At 39.4% G+C, this 19,081-nt stretch overlaps 1 protein-coding gene across 2 annotated transcripts; it reads left to right on the forward strand.

Moving 5' to 3' along the window:
- Positions 1-172: 172 nt before the first annotated feature.
- proser1 (proline and serine rich 1) lies at positions 173-18,904 on the forward strand. 2 transcript variants are annotated; one of them, XM_047379585.1, is made up of 12 exons: positions 173-802; positions 877-942; positions 2,373-2,441; positions 2,655-2,749; positions 2,860-2,953; positions 3,083-3,193; positions 3,498-3,599; positions 5,687-5,765; positions 7,802-7,894; positions 10,623-11,925; positions 17,494-17,638; positions 17,733-18,904. In XM_047379585.1, the coding sequence occupies exons 1-12, from the start codon at positions 758-760 to the stop codon at positions 17,856-17,858; spliced, it is 2,328 nt and encodes a 775-aa protein (XP_047235541.1). In that variant the 5' UTR covers positions 173-757; the 3' UTR covers positions 17,859-18,904. The 2 variants fall into 2 exon arrangements, with proteins under 2 accessions (XP_047235541.1, XP_047235542.1); XM_047379586.1 differs by lacking the exon at positions 7,802-7,894.
- The last annotated feature ends 177 nt before the right edge of the window (positions 18,905-19,081 follow it).

Genomic DNA, 19,081 nt, shown 5'->3' on the forward strand with positions numbered 1-19,081 from the left:
CAAATCGCCTGCGGAGAATCACTGACACAGCAATAAATTAAAAAACATGAATTTAGCTAAATTAATGCTAAATAGTCATAACTTTGTGATATAAGACGTTTTTTTTATTATTTATTGGTAGTTATTATAATATTATTTACTACCTTAAATGTTTTGCGATCAGGTGCCTCACGGGGGTCCTTTCGTTGTTGACGTTCTACCGCCAGCTGTCAGCAGCAGCTAGCTAAACTTGTCTTTCACTGCACGCTTTATTTAGCGTGGAACGATTCTTTTTAAATGTTCTTGTACCGGTTGTAATTTTGTTGGGAGTCTGTTTGAACCAGCCTTGACTGCACGGTCGTTAAAATATTTGTTTGTGTGTTTTTAGGGTCTTTTTGTCGCGTCGTGGTCTCGATTAGAATAACTGTAGCGCGCTAGCTTGTTGTTAGCTGCAGCCAAAATCTTCTGCTCTGCAGACGTCTCTCGTTTGGGAGTCATTGTTCACTGTCCGAGAGCTAAGTTACTAAAGTAGTATTTTAACCATGCAGTTATTAAATATTTTACTGCACATATGTAGCGTATTAAATCTTGGTTTTGTCGAAAAATAAATTTATATTGTAAGCCGAGGGACAAAAAACACATTTTAACCTATTCAGAGCCGAATTTATTTTATTTTATTTCACTTTTCTAGCTGTATTTTAAGTATTTTATTGACTTTTTAAGTCGTATTGTAATCAGCTATTGACACAGGGGCTTAGGTGTGAATAAACCCTCAAACATGGATAAGAAATCATTTGACATTGTCTTGGATGAGATACGAAAGGTAATATCTGCCTCTGATTTCTGATAGTAATTACTTGCTCTGCAGTATTGTTTATGCTCGATCTTGTGTTTCAGTGCGTCCTAACAGACCAGCGGATCAGAGCCATAGAGCAGGTGCATGGATATTTCTCCAGTGAGCAGGTTGGCTACCGTCCAAACGTATCCTCCATGTTAATGAGTATGTTAGTGATTGCCCTATTTCTTATAGGATTCATCCACACATAAATCAGTTTGCACTTTAAAATATGGATAAAACGTGTAGTGGAAAAAAAAGTGCATCTATTTCATATTTCAATGAGAAATATGAGAACGCATTTACCGTGCCTGCGAGAAGTGTTTATATCCCTGGAGTTTTTCTACATTTGGCGATGTTACAATTATACACTTTAATGTGTTTCACTAGGATTTTATGTGATAGATCTACACAAAGTAATAATAATTGAGAAGTGGAAAGAAAATGATGTCTGTCTCTCAAAAAAATAATGTTTTATAAATAAAAGTCAGAAAATTTGCTGTGCATTTGTATTTAGCCTCTTGTACTAAATAAGTAAAGGAGTCCACCCTTGCAGTCTAATTTCAATGTAAGTACAGCTGTTCTTTTCACGGCTTTGTAAGAGAACAGATAAATCAAGAAAACCAAGGAACAGACTGGACCACTCTGGGCTAAAGTTGTAGAGAAGTTCGAAGCAGAAGCTTTGAAGATCTCATGGGACGGTTCAATCCATCATCTAGAAATAGAAAAAAACCTAAGTTCCAGCTTACCAAGACATGGCTGTCTTCCTAAACAGGCAGACGAAACAAGAGGAGCATTGCAAATCTGTTTATTATGGAAGAATTGCAAAAAGAAAGCCATTTTTGAAAGGTCCGTAGAAGTCCAGTTTCAAGTTTGCCACAGGCCATGTAGGGGACAGAAAAAATGTTGAAAAAGGTGCTATGGTTAGATATAACCAACATTTGTGGCCTACGCGCAAAACCCAGTATGTGACAGAAAAATAACATCTTTCGTCACTCTTAACACGCCATTCCCAACGTAAAACATTATAGCGACAGTATCAAGCAGGGACAGGAAAGCTAGTCAGAGTTTTTGGGAAGATAGATGTGGCAAAATACAGGTTAACTGTGGAAGAAAACCTGTTCAAGACTGCAAAAGACTTGAGACAGGGGTGGAGGTTCACTTCCCAGCAGGACCAACTGCCAGACGTACAGTTGAATGGTTTCAAACAAGTTAAAACAATTAAAGCTGGTTCTAAAAATGACTGACTCAGGGAGGGATGAATACAACACATTCCACGCTTTTTTGATTTTTATTTGCTACAAAGTTTGAAATCCATGTAAAAATTTCATTTCACTTTAAAATCATGCACTACTTTGTTTTGGCTTATCGCATAACATCCCAACAAAATTAAGTTTGTAGTTGTAATGTGACAAAATGTGTAAAGGTGCAAGGGGTAAGAATACTTTTACAAAGCATTGTACCTCACCTCACAGAAAGCATTGCCATATCTTTGTGTGTTTTGTTGCTCCAGAGCCCTTTTTAATGTAAGCTCTAATAAGGTACTTAATGTCTACAGGTGATGGAAATCTTGAAGTACTTCTCATGGGCGGAACCTCAGATCAAAGCAGTAAAAGCTCTGCAGCATGTAAGTAGTAGCACTTTTGACTTACTGAGGCTTTGCAGCTCGTATCTTTAGTACTATGAAAAATTGCACCACAATTACCGATCAGCTTTACATCTCGTATATTAACATTACTCCCTCTACCATAGCAACCTCTCTTAAGCAGGGTAGCAGGGCATCTCTTAAAAACTCTAAAGATGGAGGCCTAATATTGTATCTGTTCCTGTTTCTGTTTAGAAAATGGTTGCAATCCCTACAACCAAAGTTGCAAATATCCTAAACTGCTTCACTTTCTCGAAGGACAGACTTGTTGTCCTGGAATTAATAGCTTTGTGAGTACATTTGAAAATGCTGTTCAGCATTGTCAAATCTTGTCTTTAAATCAGCTTCGTTTTTCAGTCGATTTAAGGGTTATTCAGTAGGTATGTCTGTTTCCATACAGGAATATTTCAGATGCTCAGAATTTTCGACCAGTGGACGATCTGTTCCGGATACACTTGTCTGAGAAGAAGCGTGCTCGCAGGATATTGGAGCAGGTGTTCACATGAAAAAAAATAAAATAAATAAAAACCTATTCATACTTTTGCAAGAATTACTTTTTTTAAAGAAAATACTATTTTGTTAGCTGAAAGATGCATCAAAAACGTATATCTTTGTATTGTTAGGTTTGTAAGGTTGGCTGCAAGGCTCCTGTAGCCATGATCTCATCCTGTGGTATGATTCCTGGAAATCCATACCCCAAAGGCAGGCCCAGCTTGGTCACTGGCACTTTTCCTGTGAGTATGGGCAAGATTCAGTGACTAACTGACCTGAATCATTCTGTATTTATATGAAACTTAAGTGACAGAACCTCTGTTGCCCTTTTCTGATGATGGAGATGTATTTTTCCTGACGTGTATTCCATGACACTTCAAATGTAGTTTTAAAATATCATTTGTATGAAAACATCCTTGCTGACAAAAAATTTAATTGAACTAATTATACATTTAAAAAAGAAGTAAACTTGTTTGCCTGAGGTTGAATATCGTAGTTTTTAAACGATGACCATTTTGAATTAATAGTTTTTTCTTGTAACCACAGGGAATCCCTCCTGTTAAAAAAGAGGGTGAGAAAAAAGAAGACGGCTCCATCAGTATGGAGGGGAAAGGAATTGCTTCCAGAATTATAGGACCGTTCAAACCTGTAAGTATTGAACTGATAAGGAGATGACATATTTGTCAGAATACAGCAAATCGTTTGAGCTAATCATAGATGAGAGCCCTAAAAAGACACAGGTAAAAGGGAAAGGAATAACAAGAACAGTTGGTAGATTATGCAAATTACTTTAACAATTACAAAAACAAGAGAACAGACATTCTCATGGAGCAATGCATGCTGGGAAAGTGTGTTGAGCGACACCAAACATGCTACAGTATTTACCAATTTAATTATGACTTATAACTTATGAAGTCTGCAGTGGATTTTGGTTGGGGATATCAGAGTAAAGGGGGGAGAATGTATGCCACATTTTTCCGATTTTCATGTGAAACAAAATTTGAGATAATTTATCATTTTCCTTCGACATCAAAATGATGTTTTAGTTTGTGTTGGTTTGTTACCTAAAATCTCAATAAAATACAATATACAGGTCCTTCTCAAAAAATTAGCATATTGTGATAAAGTTCATTATTTTCCATAATGTCATGATGAAAATTTAACATTCATATATTTTAGATTCATTGCACACTAACTGAAATATTTCAGGTCTTTTATTGTCTTAATACGGATGATTTTGGCATACAGCTCATGAAAACCCAAAATTCCTATCTCACAAAATTAGCATATCATTAAAAGGGTCTCTAAAGGAGCTATGAACCTAATCATCTGAATCAACGAGTTAACTCTAAACACCTGCAAAAGATTCCTGAGGCCTTTAAAACTCCCAGCCTGGTTCATCACTCAAAACCCCAATCATGGGTAAGACTGCCGACCTGACTGCTGTCCAGAAGGCCACTATTGACACCCTCAAGCAAGAGGGTAAGACACAGAAAGACATTTCTGAACGAATAGGCTGTTCCCAGAGTGCTGTATCAAGGCACCTCAGTGGGAAGTCTGTGGGAAGGAAAAAGTGTGGCAGAAAACGCTGCACAACGAGAAGAGGTGACCGGACCCTGAGGAAGATTGTGGAGAAGGACCGATTCCAGACCTTGGGGCACCTGCGGAAGCAGTGGACTGAGTCTGGAGTAGAAACATCCAGAGCCACCGTGCACAGGCGTGTGCAGGAAATGGGCTACAGGTGCCGCATACCCCAGACCTGGGCTACAGAGAAGCAGCACTGGACTGTTGCTCAGTGGTCCAAAGTACTTTTTTCAGATGAAAGCAAATTCTGCATGTCATTCGGAAATCAAGGTGCCAGAGTCTGGAGGAAGACTGGGGAGAAGGAAATGTCAAAATGCCAGAAGTCCAGTGTCAAGTACCCACAGTCAGTGATGGTCTGGGGTGCCGTGTCAGCTGCTGGTGTTGGTCCACTGTGTTTTATCAAGGGCAGGGTCAATGCAGCTAGCTATTAGGAGATTTTGGAGCACTTCATGCTTCCATCTGCTGAAAAGCTTTATGGAGATGAAGATTTCATTTTTCAGCACGACCTGGCACCTGCTCACAGTGCCAAAACCACTGGTAAATGGTTTACTGACCATGGTATCACTGTGCTCAATTGGCCTGCCAACTCTCCTGACCTGAACCCCATAGAGAATCTGTGGGATATTGTGAAGAGAACGTTGAGAGACTCAAGACCCAACACTCTGGATGAGCTAAAGGCCGCTATCGAAGCATCCTGGGCCTCCATAAGACCTCAGCAGTGCCACAGGCTGATTGCCTCCATGCCACGCCGCATTGAAGCAGTCATTTCTGCAAAAGGATTCCCGACCAAGTATTGAGTGCATAACTGTACATGATTATTTGAAGGTTGACGTTTTTTGTATTAAAAACACTTTTCTTTTATTGGTCGGATGAAATATGCTAATTTTGTGAGATAGGAATTTTGGGTTTTCATGAGCTGTATGCCAAAATCATCCGTATTAAGACAATAAAAGACCTGAAATATTTCAGTTAGTGTGCAATGAATCTAAAATATATCAATGTTAAATTTAATCATTACATTATAGAAAATAATTAACTTTATCACAATATGCAAATTTTTTGAGAAGGACCTGTACAGTTGAAGTTTCTGGTTTGTGTGAATACTTTTACCAGGCGTTACAAGTGTTTCAATTGTTTGTTTTGTTTTTTAGTTTCCCTCGACTTACAACCCTCATCGCCCTGTTCCGTACCCTATCCCACCCTGCCGGCCTCATGCCACCATTGCACCAAGTAAGAAACGACAATGCAAAACACTTCTATTTTTTCCATGGTAGGTTCATGGTAACCTACCATTCTAAGTTATACAACCTATCAGTAATTTTAAAACAGATTGCAGTCAAAGGGATTGTTTTCTCACTGTTATCTGGAATTGATTCTGGTCCTTTTGGTAGCTTGTAATGTACAGTACCGACCAAATGTTTGGACACACCTTCTCGTTCAAAGAGCTGTCTTTATTTTCATGACTATGAATATTGTAGTTTCACACTGAAGGCATCAAAACTATGAATTAACACATGTGGAATCATATACTGAACAACAATTGTGAAACAACTGAAAATATGTCTTATATTCTAGGTTCTTCAAAGTAGCCACCTTTTGCTTTGATTACTGCTCCGCACACTCTTGGCATTCTGTTGATGAGCTTCAAGAGGTAGTCACCTGAAATGGTTTTCCAACAGTCTTGAAGGAGTTCCCAGAGATGCTTAGCACTTGTTGGCCCTTTTGCCTTCACTATGCGGTCCAGCTCACCCCAAACCATCTGGATTGGGTTCAGGTCCGGTGACTGTGGAGGCCAGGTCATCTGGCGCAGCACCCCATCACTCTCCTTGGTCAAATAGCCCTTACACAGCCTGAAGGTGTGTTCCAAATGGTAAATGGACTGAACTTATATAGCGCCTTTCCAGTCATACAGACCGCTCAAAGCGCTTTACACTATAGCCACATTCACCCAATTGCACTCACTAACGCTCACACATACACCGATACGCAGATCGGTAGGCAACTTGAGTTTAAGTGCCTTGCCCAGGGGCACATCGACAAACAGCAGGAAGAAGCTGGAATCGAACCCACAACCTTCCGATTGCAAGACGACTACTCTTCCTACTGAGCCACAGTCGCCTCATTCAACTAAATGCAAACCCGATGGAATAACATGCCGCTGTAAGATGCTCTGGTAGCCATGCTGGTTCAGTATGCCTTCAATTTTGAATAAATCCCCAACTGTATCACCAGCAAAGCAACCCCACACCATCACACCTCCTCCTCCATGCTTAACGGTGGGAACCAGACGTGTAGAGTCCATCCGTTCACCTCTTCTGCGCCGCACAAAGACACGGTGGTTGGAACCAAAGATCTCAAACTTGGACTCATCAGACCAAAGTACAGATTTCCACTGGTCTAATGTCCATTCCTTGTGTTCTTTAGCCCAAACAAGTCTCTTCTGCTTGTTGCCTGTCCTCAGCAGTGGTTTCCTAGCAGCTATTTTACCATGAAGGCCTGATTCACACAGTCTACTCTTTACAGTTGTTCTAGAGATGTGTCTGCTGCTAGAACTCTGTGTGGCATTGACCTGTTCTCTAATCTGAGCTGCTGTTAACCTGCGATTTCTGAGGCTGGTGACTCGGATGAACTTATCATCTGCAGCAGAGGTGACTCTTGGTCTTCCTTTCCAGGTGCGGTCCTCATGTGAGCCAGTTTCTTTGTAGCGCTTGATGGTTTTTGCGACTGCACTTGGGGATAAGTAATGATGGCCACTCGTTTTTCTTTACTCAGCTGCTTTTTTCTTGCCATAATACAAATTCTAACAGTATATTCAGTAGGACTATCAGCTGTGTGCTGTATCTACCTCCTGCACAACACAACTGATGGTCCCAACCCCATTTATAAGGCTTGAAATCCCACTTATTAAACCTGACAGGGCACATCTGTGAAGTGAAAACCATTTCAGGTGACTACCTCTTGAAGCTCATCAACAGAATACCAAGAGTGTGTGTAGCAGTAATCAAAGCAAAAAGTGGCTACTTTGAAGAACCTAGAATATAAGACATATTTTCAGTTGTTTCACAATTGTTGTTCAGTATATGATTCCACATGTGTTAATTCATAGTTTTGATGCCTTCAGTGTGAAGCTACAATATTCATAGTCATGAAAATAAAGAAAACTCTGAATGAGAAGGTTTGTCCAAACTTTTGGTCTTTGGTCTGTACTGTAGGTTTCTGTTGTATGTGTAATGCGGACACCTTTAATATTTGCAACTGCCACTCAGGTGTGTACAACAACGCAGGCCTTGTTTCTGTGGGAGGGGTCATAACAGCCAACGTGCCCCCTCCCCCCTACCACTCTTCTCACAAAATAGCAGGTATGATTCCTTTAGCCAAGTTGTGTCTAGACTCTCTGAAGCTTGCAGCTTAACTTGCTGGCATGCTGCTCACCTGTGCTTCTCCAGTTTATCAGGTGACTATTTCAGTTTATCTTCTGCTGGAGTACACTGATTGACCAGAAAAAAATACACCGTGAATTACATTAATAATTATAGTTCACATCAGTATTAATATTTTATTACCATTATTATTAGGTCTCTCTTCTCTACAAAATATGTGTAAACACTGGGCAATAATGTCTTGATCATTTATTGTGATGAGAATAAAATGATGATACAAATATTTAAAAATCCTTCTTAATAGCCAGTCTTTCTTGCTATTGATTATCTGGCTTTGACTGTAAATCACTGCAGTCAAAACCCACAAACAGAAATGCTCTTAAAAAAGCCAAGCCAAGAATAATCACCAAAGAACAATTTACAGATTATTGAATAAGCTACTTCAGGACACCACTGAGATAAAATTGTGCAATTTTATTACTAAACAGTACAGACTAACTGCATTTAATCATATTTTTTATTATATTGATATTTATTGCTGCTCGCATTTGCAGCAGTGGGAAATAGTAAAGGTAACAATCCCAACAGTACTTTTAGTTTTTGGGGTTTGCAAACATCTGAACTGGAATCAAAAATGACAATAAAATTGTCCATCACTAGTAAACACATGGTTCCCACACAGTCTTCAAATGTCTGAGAAAGCATGGAATTTGCTTGATTTTACAATTTTCTTTCTAGTCTGGATAGAAAAAAGGAAACTGAGAATAGAACAATGTTGGATTTTCCACACTTTATTCCTTAATCCATTATCTAAAAGATACAAATCAGATTAAAAGGGCTGTACTTTGATTTCTAATTTGAAGACATATCTTATGTTTGATTTGCCAAATTACAACTTGGATATCTATTCTACCCATTGATCATTTGGGTTTTGACTTATTGAAAAGAACAGTCATTCAGTACTCAAAAAGGCCATTTCACAACCCTCACAGTGTTAAACTGGACCTGTGTCTCTAAAATCGGGTGTAGTTTAGATGCTAAAAATAGAGTTGACACTTCTATTTTTTTATTTTTTCAAACAGAATTAACATATTACTGATGACAAACTGTCATTCGAAGACTCTAGATTCATCCGGCCTAAATAGAGTCCGTAGAAAAGGGAAAATAGTCCGGATTTGACAAGTCTGAGTATTTTGAAACTGACCTGATTTAAGATTAAGAAGTCAAAAATGTAGATAAATAACCTCTTCCACGATGTTAAATGGGAAACCAACTTCCAACATTTATGTTTCATGATTTCAGAAATGTAAACATAACAAATCCCAACTAGGTAAATGTTTTGTACATTAATCTCCCAAATGTTCCAACGACTGGTGGAAAAATTCATAAATTTGAGTCTGATAAGACGTGGAATTTTTGAGTGAAAAATGTATAGGATTTCTGTTAACATAGGTTTTTTTTAATTGGCTTTAAGTATTTATACTGCAATAAACAACATTGTTAGATTTAGACAGTACCATAAAAAGAGGCCAACACACACACAAAAACACAAAAGAGTAAGCTTTTTGTGCTCCATTTTCAGTTTTCATATTTTGCAGAAAATTATAAAGATATATTTGTTATCTGGTCAGTCAGTATATATATTTTTCCTTTTCTTGTGAGAACAGGTTTGGGGTTCTAAAATAGATTCAAACTTAGACCCTTAATCTTTTAATCTAGAATTATCCTTTCCACTTGCATTTAACATGCATTGCTTGGAGTAGTTTTTAATTTTTTATTGCAGTGTTTTAATTTGTTATTATGGAGCTACAGCCAGATTTCAAAAAAAGTTGGTCTGCCTGTAAAATGCAAAAGAAAAAGAATGCAGTTATTTGCATGACTTTGAAACCCTGTGTTTTAATGAAGTACCACGGAGATAACTTCTTAAATAGTTTTCTTTTACATTTAATGATAAATAAAAATAAATTCATCTTATATTTTAGTGACTGAACAAGTTTGTAGTTTTGCTTCATAATCAAATGAAATCCAACAGTGGATGACTTGCAATCGTACTCGTCATCAGATGATTTGTCAGTTTGGCTAAATTGTTTAGTAGGGAGATGCCTGTTTTTTTTTTTTTTCCTACGGGCAGTTTTTCAAGACCCCACCTCTAACTCAGTGACATTTGAAATAAACTTCAAGCTCTCTACATATAAGAACAATGGGCTTTATGAAGAGTTCAAATGATAGCTCTGTTTTTATTTTCATTTTACAAGACATTCCAACTTTCTTGAAAATGGAGTTGTACATCATTCAAACCCTTTGGGGAAATCTCGTAACCAAATTTCTCTAATTTGGTTAAACTGACTGAACCAAAGATTACAATGATTATTAGCTTTGATGAAAGTTAGTTTTAGCCGAACCAACCAGAAAACATGATGCAGATATTTCCCCAAAGGTAAGAAGGAGTTGCCTTTTAAAACTAACTATTATTTCAAATATCCGTTAAAGGCTGCATGTAGGAATGCTTGTTGGCTATTCCTCCTTGCTTTTTCTCTTTTATACATGTTATGTAAATGGTTTGGCATTTTGTTTTACCTGTTCTGCAAATGTTATGGATTTAAATGTATTGTCACTTAACTGATATAACCAAATCATTATGTTTCAGTGACTTTAACAATAAATTAAATACAATTTTGGACAACCTCTAATCTACCCTTACTTTCAGGTTACTCCAAACCTGGAAATCCACAAAACACCACACCAGGAGTCAACAGTGGGCCCCTTCTCATTCCTCATGGGTCCACTCCTTCTAACCCTGCTCCACCCCAGGCTTCACCTGCTCAACCACCTCCCCCAACCACCCCTATTACACCAGTTTTTCCTGGCATGGTACCTTCCCACAACCTGAATGCCCCCTCTCCTTCCGCAGCTCCATCTTCCTCTGTGATCAAAGCCGGACCACAGACGCCCAGTGGTCATGTCACACCTACGCCTTCGTCTGTCATTAAAGCCCATACCCCCTCAGGCACCCCTTGTGGAACTCCTGGTTTTTCCTCTTCCCCTTTCCATGGCCTTTCTCGACCCAGCACCCCTGCTGCTTCCCGTAGTGGCCATGACTCCCAGTCGCAGTCAAACTCCATGGGCTCAGCTCAGCAGAGAGCCTATTCCCAGTCTACAGACCAGCAGTCAGGACCCAGCTTCTCTGTGGTCCACCCACAAGGAGGTAACCCATCTGGTTCAGTAATCAGAAGTTACACCCCTTCACCTCTCACTCCTGGATCTTCCACTCCAGTTATTCCAAACTGCTCCACCTCTGGACCCAGTCCAAAACCCTCCCCTGTCAACCCAGCCCAGGCTCAAGCTCAAGGTGTTGTGGCTGGAACCTTGAACAGGCACTCTGGGGGTAGCAACAGCGGCAGTAACAGCCCCGTACCCTCAGCCTTTAAGGGCACGTCTCGTTCTGGTACTCCTTCGCTCAGCCCACTTGTGACACCAGGTTCGGCTCAGGCTGCCCTTGCACGTTCTTTGGGTCTGACACACTCAGGTTCTCCTCAAGGGTCTCTCCATAGTCCAGTTGCTATTACTGGCATCCAAGCAATGTCTTCTACCCCAGCTTCGGCTCATTATACAGGTCTATCCCCTTTTCCGGCCCTGTCTTCTCTTCCCTCTGCCACCATCCCTTCATCAGTGCCTCCCTCCACCAACCATCCACCATCTTCTGTCTACCAGGGCTTAGCCCCTGGTGCTGCCCCTAATGCAGCTCCACCTTTCGCTCTAGACCTCACCTCTGGCACCTCTATATTCCCAGGCCTTTCTCCTGGGCCTAACCCCACCACATTTCCTAGACTGGCTGTATCAGGTGGGGCTGGCACCAGGAGCCCTGTGTTGCCTTCATTCATGGGACTATCAGGAGCAGCTCCATCCTCAGTAGCATCTGTGGCCCCACTACAGGCAACTGCGGTTGGGGTTCCCTCATCACCAGTGTTACCTGGCTTTGCATCTGCTTTCAGCTCCAATTTCCAGCCAGGGTATGTAAACTTTGAATTTTGCTCATACGTACACACCACAATGTAATTTTGGTGGTTAAAGGTATCAGGGTATACCAAGGTTTTAACAAGGTACAGTTTCAAGTTACAGTTTTACAGCCAGTCAGCTGGCTGAAATAAGGCTCACACACCTTTCCCAAGATTTGAAGACAAATTGGGCTGCTAAGCCAGGCACGGGCTGGTAGTCAGTATGAAGGTATATATATAAATATGTACAGGTCCTTCTCAAAATATTAGCATATTGTGATAAAGTTCATTATTTTCCATAATGTCATGATGAAAATTTAACATTCATATATTTTAGATTCATTGCACACTAACTGAAATATTTCAGGTCTTTTATTGTCTTAATACGGATGATTTTGGCATACAGCTCATGAAAACCCAAAATTCCTATCTCACAAAATTAGCATATCATTAAAAGGGTCTCTAAACGAGCTATGAACCTAATCATCTGAATCAACGAGTTAACTCTAAACACCTGCAAAAGATTCCTGAGGCCTTTAAAACTCCCAGCCTGGTTCATCACTCAAAACCCCAATCATGGGTAAGACTGCCGACCTGACTGCTGTCCAGAAGGCCACTATTGACACCCTCAAGCAAGAGGGTAAGACACAGAAAGAAATTTCTGAACGAATAGGCTGTTCCCAGAGTGCTGTATCAAGGCACCTCAGTGGGAAGTCTGTGGGAAGGAAAAAGTGTGGCAGAAAACGCTGCACAACGAGAAGAGGTGACCGGACCCTGAGGAAGATTGTGGAGAAGGGCCGATTCCAGACCTTGGGGGACCTGCGGAAGCAGTGGACTGAGTCTGGAGTAGAAACATCCAGAGCCACCGTGCACAGGCGTGTGCAGGGAATGGGCTACAGGTGCCACATTCCCCAGGTCCAGCCACTTTTGAACCAGAAACAGCGGCAGAAGCGCTGATCTGGGCTACAGAGAAGCAGCACTGGACTGTTGCTCAGTGGTCCAAAGTACTTTTTTCGGATGAAAGCAAATTCTGCATGTCATTCGGAAATCAAGGTGTCAGAGTCTGGAGGAAGACTGGGGAGAAGGAAATGCCAAAATGCCAGAAGTCCAGTGTCAAGTACCCACAGTCAGTGATGGTCTGGGGTGCCGTGTCAGCTGCTGGTGTTGGTCCACTGTGTTTTATCAAGGGCAGGGTCAATGCAGCTAGCTATCAGGAGATTTTGGAGCACTTCATGCTTCCATCTGCTGAAAAGCTTTATGGAGATGAAGATTTCATTTTTCAACACAACCTGGCACCTGCTCACAGTGCCAAAACCACTGGTAAATGGTTTACTGACCATGGTATCACTGTGCTCAATTGGCCTGCCAACTCTCCTGACCTGAACCCCATAGAGAATCTGTGAGATATTGTGAAGAGAACGTTGAGAGACTCAAGACCCAACACTCTGGATGAGCTAAAGGCCGCTATCGAAGCATCCCGGGCCTTCATAAGACCTCAGCAGTGCCACAGGCTGATTGCCTCCATGCCACGCCGCATTGAAGCAGTCATTTCTGCCAAAGGATTCCCGACCAAGTATTGAGTGCATAACTGTACATGATTATTTGAAGGTTTACGTTTTTTGTATTAAAAACACTTTTCTTTTATTGGTCGGATGAAATATGCTAATTTTGTGAGATAGGAATTTTGGGTTTTCATGAGCTGTATGCCACAATCATCCGTATTAAGACAATAAAAGACCTGAAATATTTCAGTTAGTGTGCAATGAATCTAAAATATATGAATGTTAAATTTTCATCATGACATTATAGAAAATAATGAACTTTATCACAATATGCTAATATTTTGAGAAGGACCTGTATATATTTTAAAGATTTAAATTTTACGTCACATAACTCTTGAGCAATAAAGTCTTTTTACTGAGATGTCCTAGAAAGTGCTGGAATTTTCTTCAGCACCTTTTACTGTGTGTCATATAGCTGGCTGAAAGGTGACTCCCACAGTTTTCCCATGCGTACAATGAAGACAAATTGGAAACACTGTTTGGGAATACAGTGGAAGGTAGTGTTTGTATTCATTGTTGCACTATTTTACCCTGAACAACAACTGGTTCTAAATTTACTTCAACATGGTTAAATTCCTTATTTCATGTTCATCATTCCCCACTTAAATAGTCCGACTTACGTTCTCTAACTATGATCAACTGGAATGTATGTACTTGGCTTGGACTCTTTATGATTTGATTGAATAAACTGATGACTGAGTCGACATGTTGTGAAATGACACGATATAAATAAACTGAACTGAATTATTTCGGCTACAGTTAGCAATAAGGTAGTCTGAGAGAAAAGTTAGAAGTGTAACAGAATGCAGCTGCAGCTTCCTCAGCTGTATTTCCCACCCCTACAAAATAAAATCAGGGTGCAAACAAACTCTGTTCATCCTAGAAGTTTTGATGGTAAGGGCATACGCTTTAAAAGGCAAACATTATCAGCATCGTGTCCCAGCAAAGACTGAGTGCGTACCTGCCAAACTGCATTTGTGCTGCTTGCATGCACACACACACACACAGACATCAATTATGATGTGCTCTGGGCTTAAGGTAAAATGTTGCAGGCCGTCCCTGTATAATACAATATCCAAGGTTTGCCCCTAAAAATACAGGCTATATCTTTCTTTCATTCCAGGATATAGAGCACATTGAAATGAAATTTCAAAGTTCTTTTATAAAAGTGAGCATCACTCAGGAAGTTCTCTGGCTCTATGAAAGTATTTTTACCCAAGAGAATCTCATCCTGCCTTTTTCACAGTATGGTGAGGCATGGCGTGGATCAGCCATCATTCTTATTAGAGTAATATACAACATTATTTTATCTGAAATATGTTATATAACAGCAGTAGGAATAACTATTTAAATAAAAGCAGTTAGATAATGTCATATACTTTAGTTTTTTGTGTAAAAACTGTGAATTATTTTTAATCATACCATGTGCATCTCCTACCAGCCTATGCCAAAGCACAATATGTTCAATATTTCACATATACCAAATAATCACATTAAATTTGCCAAACAATATGGCATTTAGTTCATTTTATTTAAACAAACATAAAGGCCAGAAACTTTGGATGGCTATTATATTTGACAATACATCAATTAATTTTCTAGTAATGAAATGGCACAGTAAACAGCGAGCAGAATTACCACGCAAGTACTTAAAATACAGGACTTTGATTTCCACTTGCTTGTAAAGTGCAAATACAAGGGTATCATAAATCCTGCTTATCAGTTTTCCACCAGTGATTGTACGTGATTAGCCAAATGCTTCACCTATATTGTGCAAACTTCTCTTGTGCTTTTACTCTGGGATGTCAAGCATAGAGTTTGCTTGTTTATGTTCTTTGTCAGCCCTGTAGAGTGATTAGTACAGTTATAGAATAGAATAGAAGTCAGCAATTAGTATGGAAAAAAAGGAAAAATACATTTTACGACTACTGTAAAACAAATAAAATACTACAGTATACTACACTTGTATGAAATATTACAGTTACATTACATTAGAATCAAAAATTTTATAATTTGGGGGAAAGCTAGCATAGGTAGAATATTCACCCAGCACCAGACGCTTAAAACATGAATTAAACCTTACGAAGAACTATGCATTAATTATTTCTACACAAGAGGAGAAACCTCTAGAAATATTAAAAGTACTTGATCTTTAGAGGTGTGTCCAAGTTGTTCCTCAAAGGCATCGTAAGTAACAGTTAGACCAAGATAAAGGGTACATAATTAAAAAGAAATGCTAGGTTATATATATGAAAACAGATATTTTAATTGACAGATGATGGAATTGGCCGTCTTTCTTTTTGGCAATCACATATAAAGTTCAAGCCAAGCATCAGAGGCCATAGTGTTCTAAGTATTTCAGAAACTATTGATCTACTTGGAATTTCAGACGCAACCATTTGTGGTTTACTGAAAATGGTGAAAAAAAATAAATAATATGTGGCAGTTATCTGGACAAATAAGCCATGTGAGAAGATTTGACTGGTTTGAGATGGTAGAAAGGCAGCAGTGGCTCAGCAACAGATTCAGGAACCCGGGCCACATTTCACACAATAACAGATTAGAAAAATGTTGCCTTGTCCATATTGTGGACACTTCAGGCTCTTTAACATTAGTTGCACAATATTTGAACATCATAGCTTAAATTACATCAAGGTGATTTATTAAACTTGACAATGGCGTCTATAGTCACCAGATCTAAGTCTAGTAGTGCATCGTTTTGTATGCGGTGAAGATTAAGATCATGGATGTGCAGCCAACAAATCAGCAACAGCTGTGTGATGCTGTCATGTCATTATGGGCCAGCATGTTTCTGGCACCCTGTTGGTCTTGCCCAAAAAGAACTAAGAGTGTTTAGTTCGTTGAAAACAAACTCTAGTTCATCTCCCCTCTTAGTGCAGTTGCTTTGTTTGTATGTGAACAAAGCAATTGCACTTGTTGTGAGAAGGTGGTCTCGATGCAGTTTCTAAACTCTAGAGCGGTTCGTTTATGGCTTTTGTGATCCGACCTCAATCCCACACATCTACCAGATGCACTCTGCAAGCTTGAGCCAAACACCTTCCTGGATTCAGGTTTGCTTTGCATTGTTGTATTGTGGGATGCGGTAGAGTGAACAAACAAATTTATTTTGTTAAGTATAAAGCACAATGCAGAAAAGACATATTTTCAGAATCATGTGGTATAAAGCTCAGATAATGTTGCCTGAAACAATACCACTACAATAATCCATTACCTAAGATCACATCATCTGCTTCCTGTATTTGCATTTGGTACTCCTGCCCCAAACACATCTGACCAATGAAGAGACTGAATGTTGTCACATGGTTCGCAGTGGCAGGTTTTGGTTTGCTTGAAGTTTTCTCTGTGTGAAAACTGAACCACCTAAAAAAAAAAACAAATTAATAAAAAATAAGAGAAGTTAACAAACTCATGAACTGATTTGGATCAAAGTAAACAAACGATAGGTGTGAAAACGCCCTTCTGAAGGCAAAAAACATGGTCCAGCCTGGTACTAGCAAGATGTACCTAATAAAGTGGAAAACATGTAATAAGCTTTTGATGCCTGCATGGAACAACTGATATTACATTTCTTGGGATGCACGCTATATCTGCATTAACGTCGGTATCGGCTGATGTTGTGTGGTCTTTTTTTTCCCGCTGTGTTGAAAGGTCAGAGAAATAGATATAATATTGGAAAATATCGGTTATCAGCCATAACAGCAGTATTAATATTCATATCGGCCCAAAGATTTCATATCGGTCCATACTTATGAATTACACACAGGTGGAGTTCATTTACTAATTAGGTGACTTCTGAAGGCATTTGAACATGCAAAATATTTTCTAGGGGTATTAGAGTAGAGGGGCTGAATGTTCAACGTATTTTTAATAAAGTAAAAAAGATTAAAAGTTATGTTTTGGAAAACATAACTAACACACTTCAATGGACAGCAGCTTAACGCAACTGAGGAAGTTACGAGCTTTTGCCATCAAGTATTTATGAAGTATTTGTGTGTTCTAGTTTGACCGGCGGACTCCAGCCTCCTGGAGGTAGTGGATTCCCTGGCTTGCTGTCCTTCCCCGCGGTACCTGGCTTCTCTCCATCTGCCTCTGCTGCTGCCCTCAGCGGCCTCCACAACCCAGCGATGCCATCTGCTCTGCTTCAGGTGGTTCCATAGAAACAATACACTGTTGTCAAGAGTATCCGGCTATCAGTGTAACGGTCCGCTTTAAAAACGCAGCTACTTCCTTTTGTTTCAGGCTCATCCTACATCTGCACTAGAGAACTTCCCTCCTCAACCGAACAGTTTTACAAACTACCCTCCTGGCCCTGGAAACCCCTTCCCTCTTCAACCAGGACTACACCCCCAGTTGGGCTGGCAGTGAAACATGCAGTTAGACACATTCAGACTTAAACACTGAACCCAGTGCTTTGCCTCGCCTTGAAGGTGACACGTCACTGGTATTGAACCCTCAGGACTACATCATAGCACAGTTATGTTTCTGTTTATGTTACTGAAAGAGTGTCTAATTTGAAGTAACACTACTCTGGATATGTATGGCATACTTTTAATAACTAGTAAATATCAGCAATGAAGTTGTGAGATTTAACAAATTGAATGTGATTAGTTGCTACAATAGCTTTGACATGCCTGTTTTTAACAATACTTAATGAACATTTAATAAGGAATTATGAAAAATATAAAAAATTACTTAAAACAGTTTTTGATTAACTGTTTTATATGATTCAGCAGGAAAGGGAATGAACTTATAAATTCTGGCCTGGACTTGGTATTACAATGAGAACTTTCCACTGACTTGTTTATGATATGGAGTCACATTTTATGGTGTTCACACAGTCCTGTAAATATTTTCAGTTGTGTCAGAAGCGGAACTGTTCCATCATAAAAATTGACTTTGGCAGCTTGATCCTGTTCTCATGTTCTGATGTATATGTCTGTGACTGTGAGTTTTTTTGTTTTTTTTAACTGTCATTCAGATGTTTTACTCTTACAAAGTTATCAAATCTGACTCTCCCAGAACTGTTATCTCTTTAGCCCTGGTAAGATGCTTCCAGCATTGTCTCTGGTTCAGGGGTGGCTGAACCTAATTAATACAGCAGTTGTATGTCTTGGATGCATCTGTTTGTGTTTGGCGGCTTTTGACGCACTGACTCAAATCCTAGTCCACTCCTTGTAAATTTTACCCAAACTCTTGAACAGGCTTTGACTCACAGTCCTCACAAGGCTGCCAGCTAAGAGTTTCACTTTTTGATTTGATTTAATGAAATAATTTAACTTTATGATCATGGCCTCATTTATTGAGAGAAACCTGTACTGTATGTTTGTTCATGTATTAATGAACTTAAAATACAAAATAGTATTTCTTTAATTTTTTTTCTGTTTGTTTTTTAATAAAAGAAACACACCATATTTATTGAATTTGTCATACATGTCCATATAAGGAGGTGGAGAACTTGGTGACAGTTGACAGATTGTTTTAAAAGCTGAACATTTTATTTTGGATTTGTCCTCTCTGGGTTTGCATTTGTTCCTAATTTTCTCAGCAATCTTCTAGTTTCTGCTTCTGTATATGATGCATTCACTGTC

The sequence above is a fragment of the Girardinichthys multiradiatus genome, chromosome 11, assembly GCF_021462225.1.
Source record: "Girardinichthys multiradiatus isolate DD_20200921_A chromosome 11, DD_fGirMul_XY1, whole genome shotgun sequence".
Classification (NCBI taxonomy): Eukaryota; Metazoa; Chordata; class Actinopteri; order Cyprinodontiformes; family Goodeidae; genus Girardinichthys; species Girardinichthys multiradiatus.

What these genes read in the sequence shown, in the direction of transcription:
- proser1 (XM_047379585.1), top strand. Translation starts at nt 758, where the DNA reads ATGGATAAGAAATCATTTGACATTGTCTTGGATGAGATACGAAAG. An exon ending in GATATTTCTCCAGTGAGCAG is followed by an intron (nt 943 to 2,372) that starts GTTGGCTACCGT and finishes TAATGTCTACAG; the next exon opens with GTGATGGAAATCTTGAAGTA. An exon ending in GTCCTGGAATTAATAGCTTT is followed by an intron (nt 2,750 to 2,859) that starts GTGAGTACATTT and finishes GTTTCCATACAG; the next exon opens with GAATATTTCAGATGCTCAGA.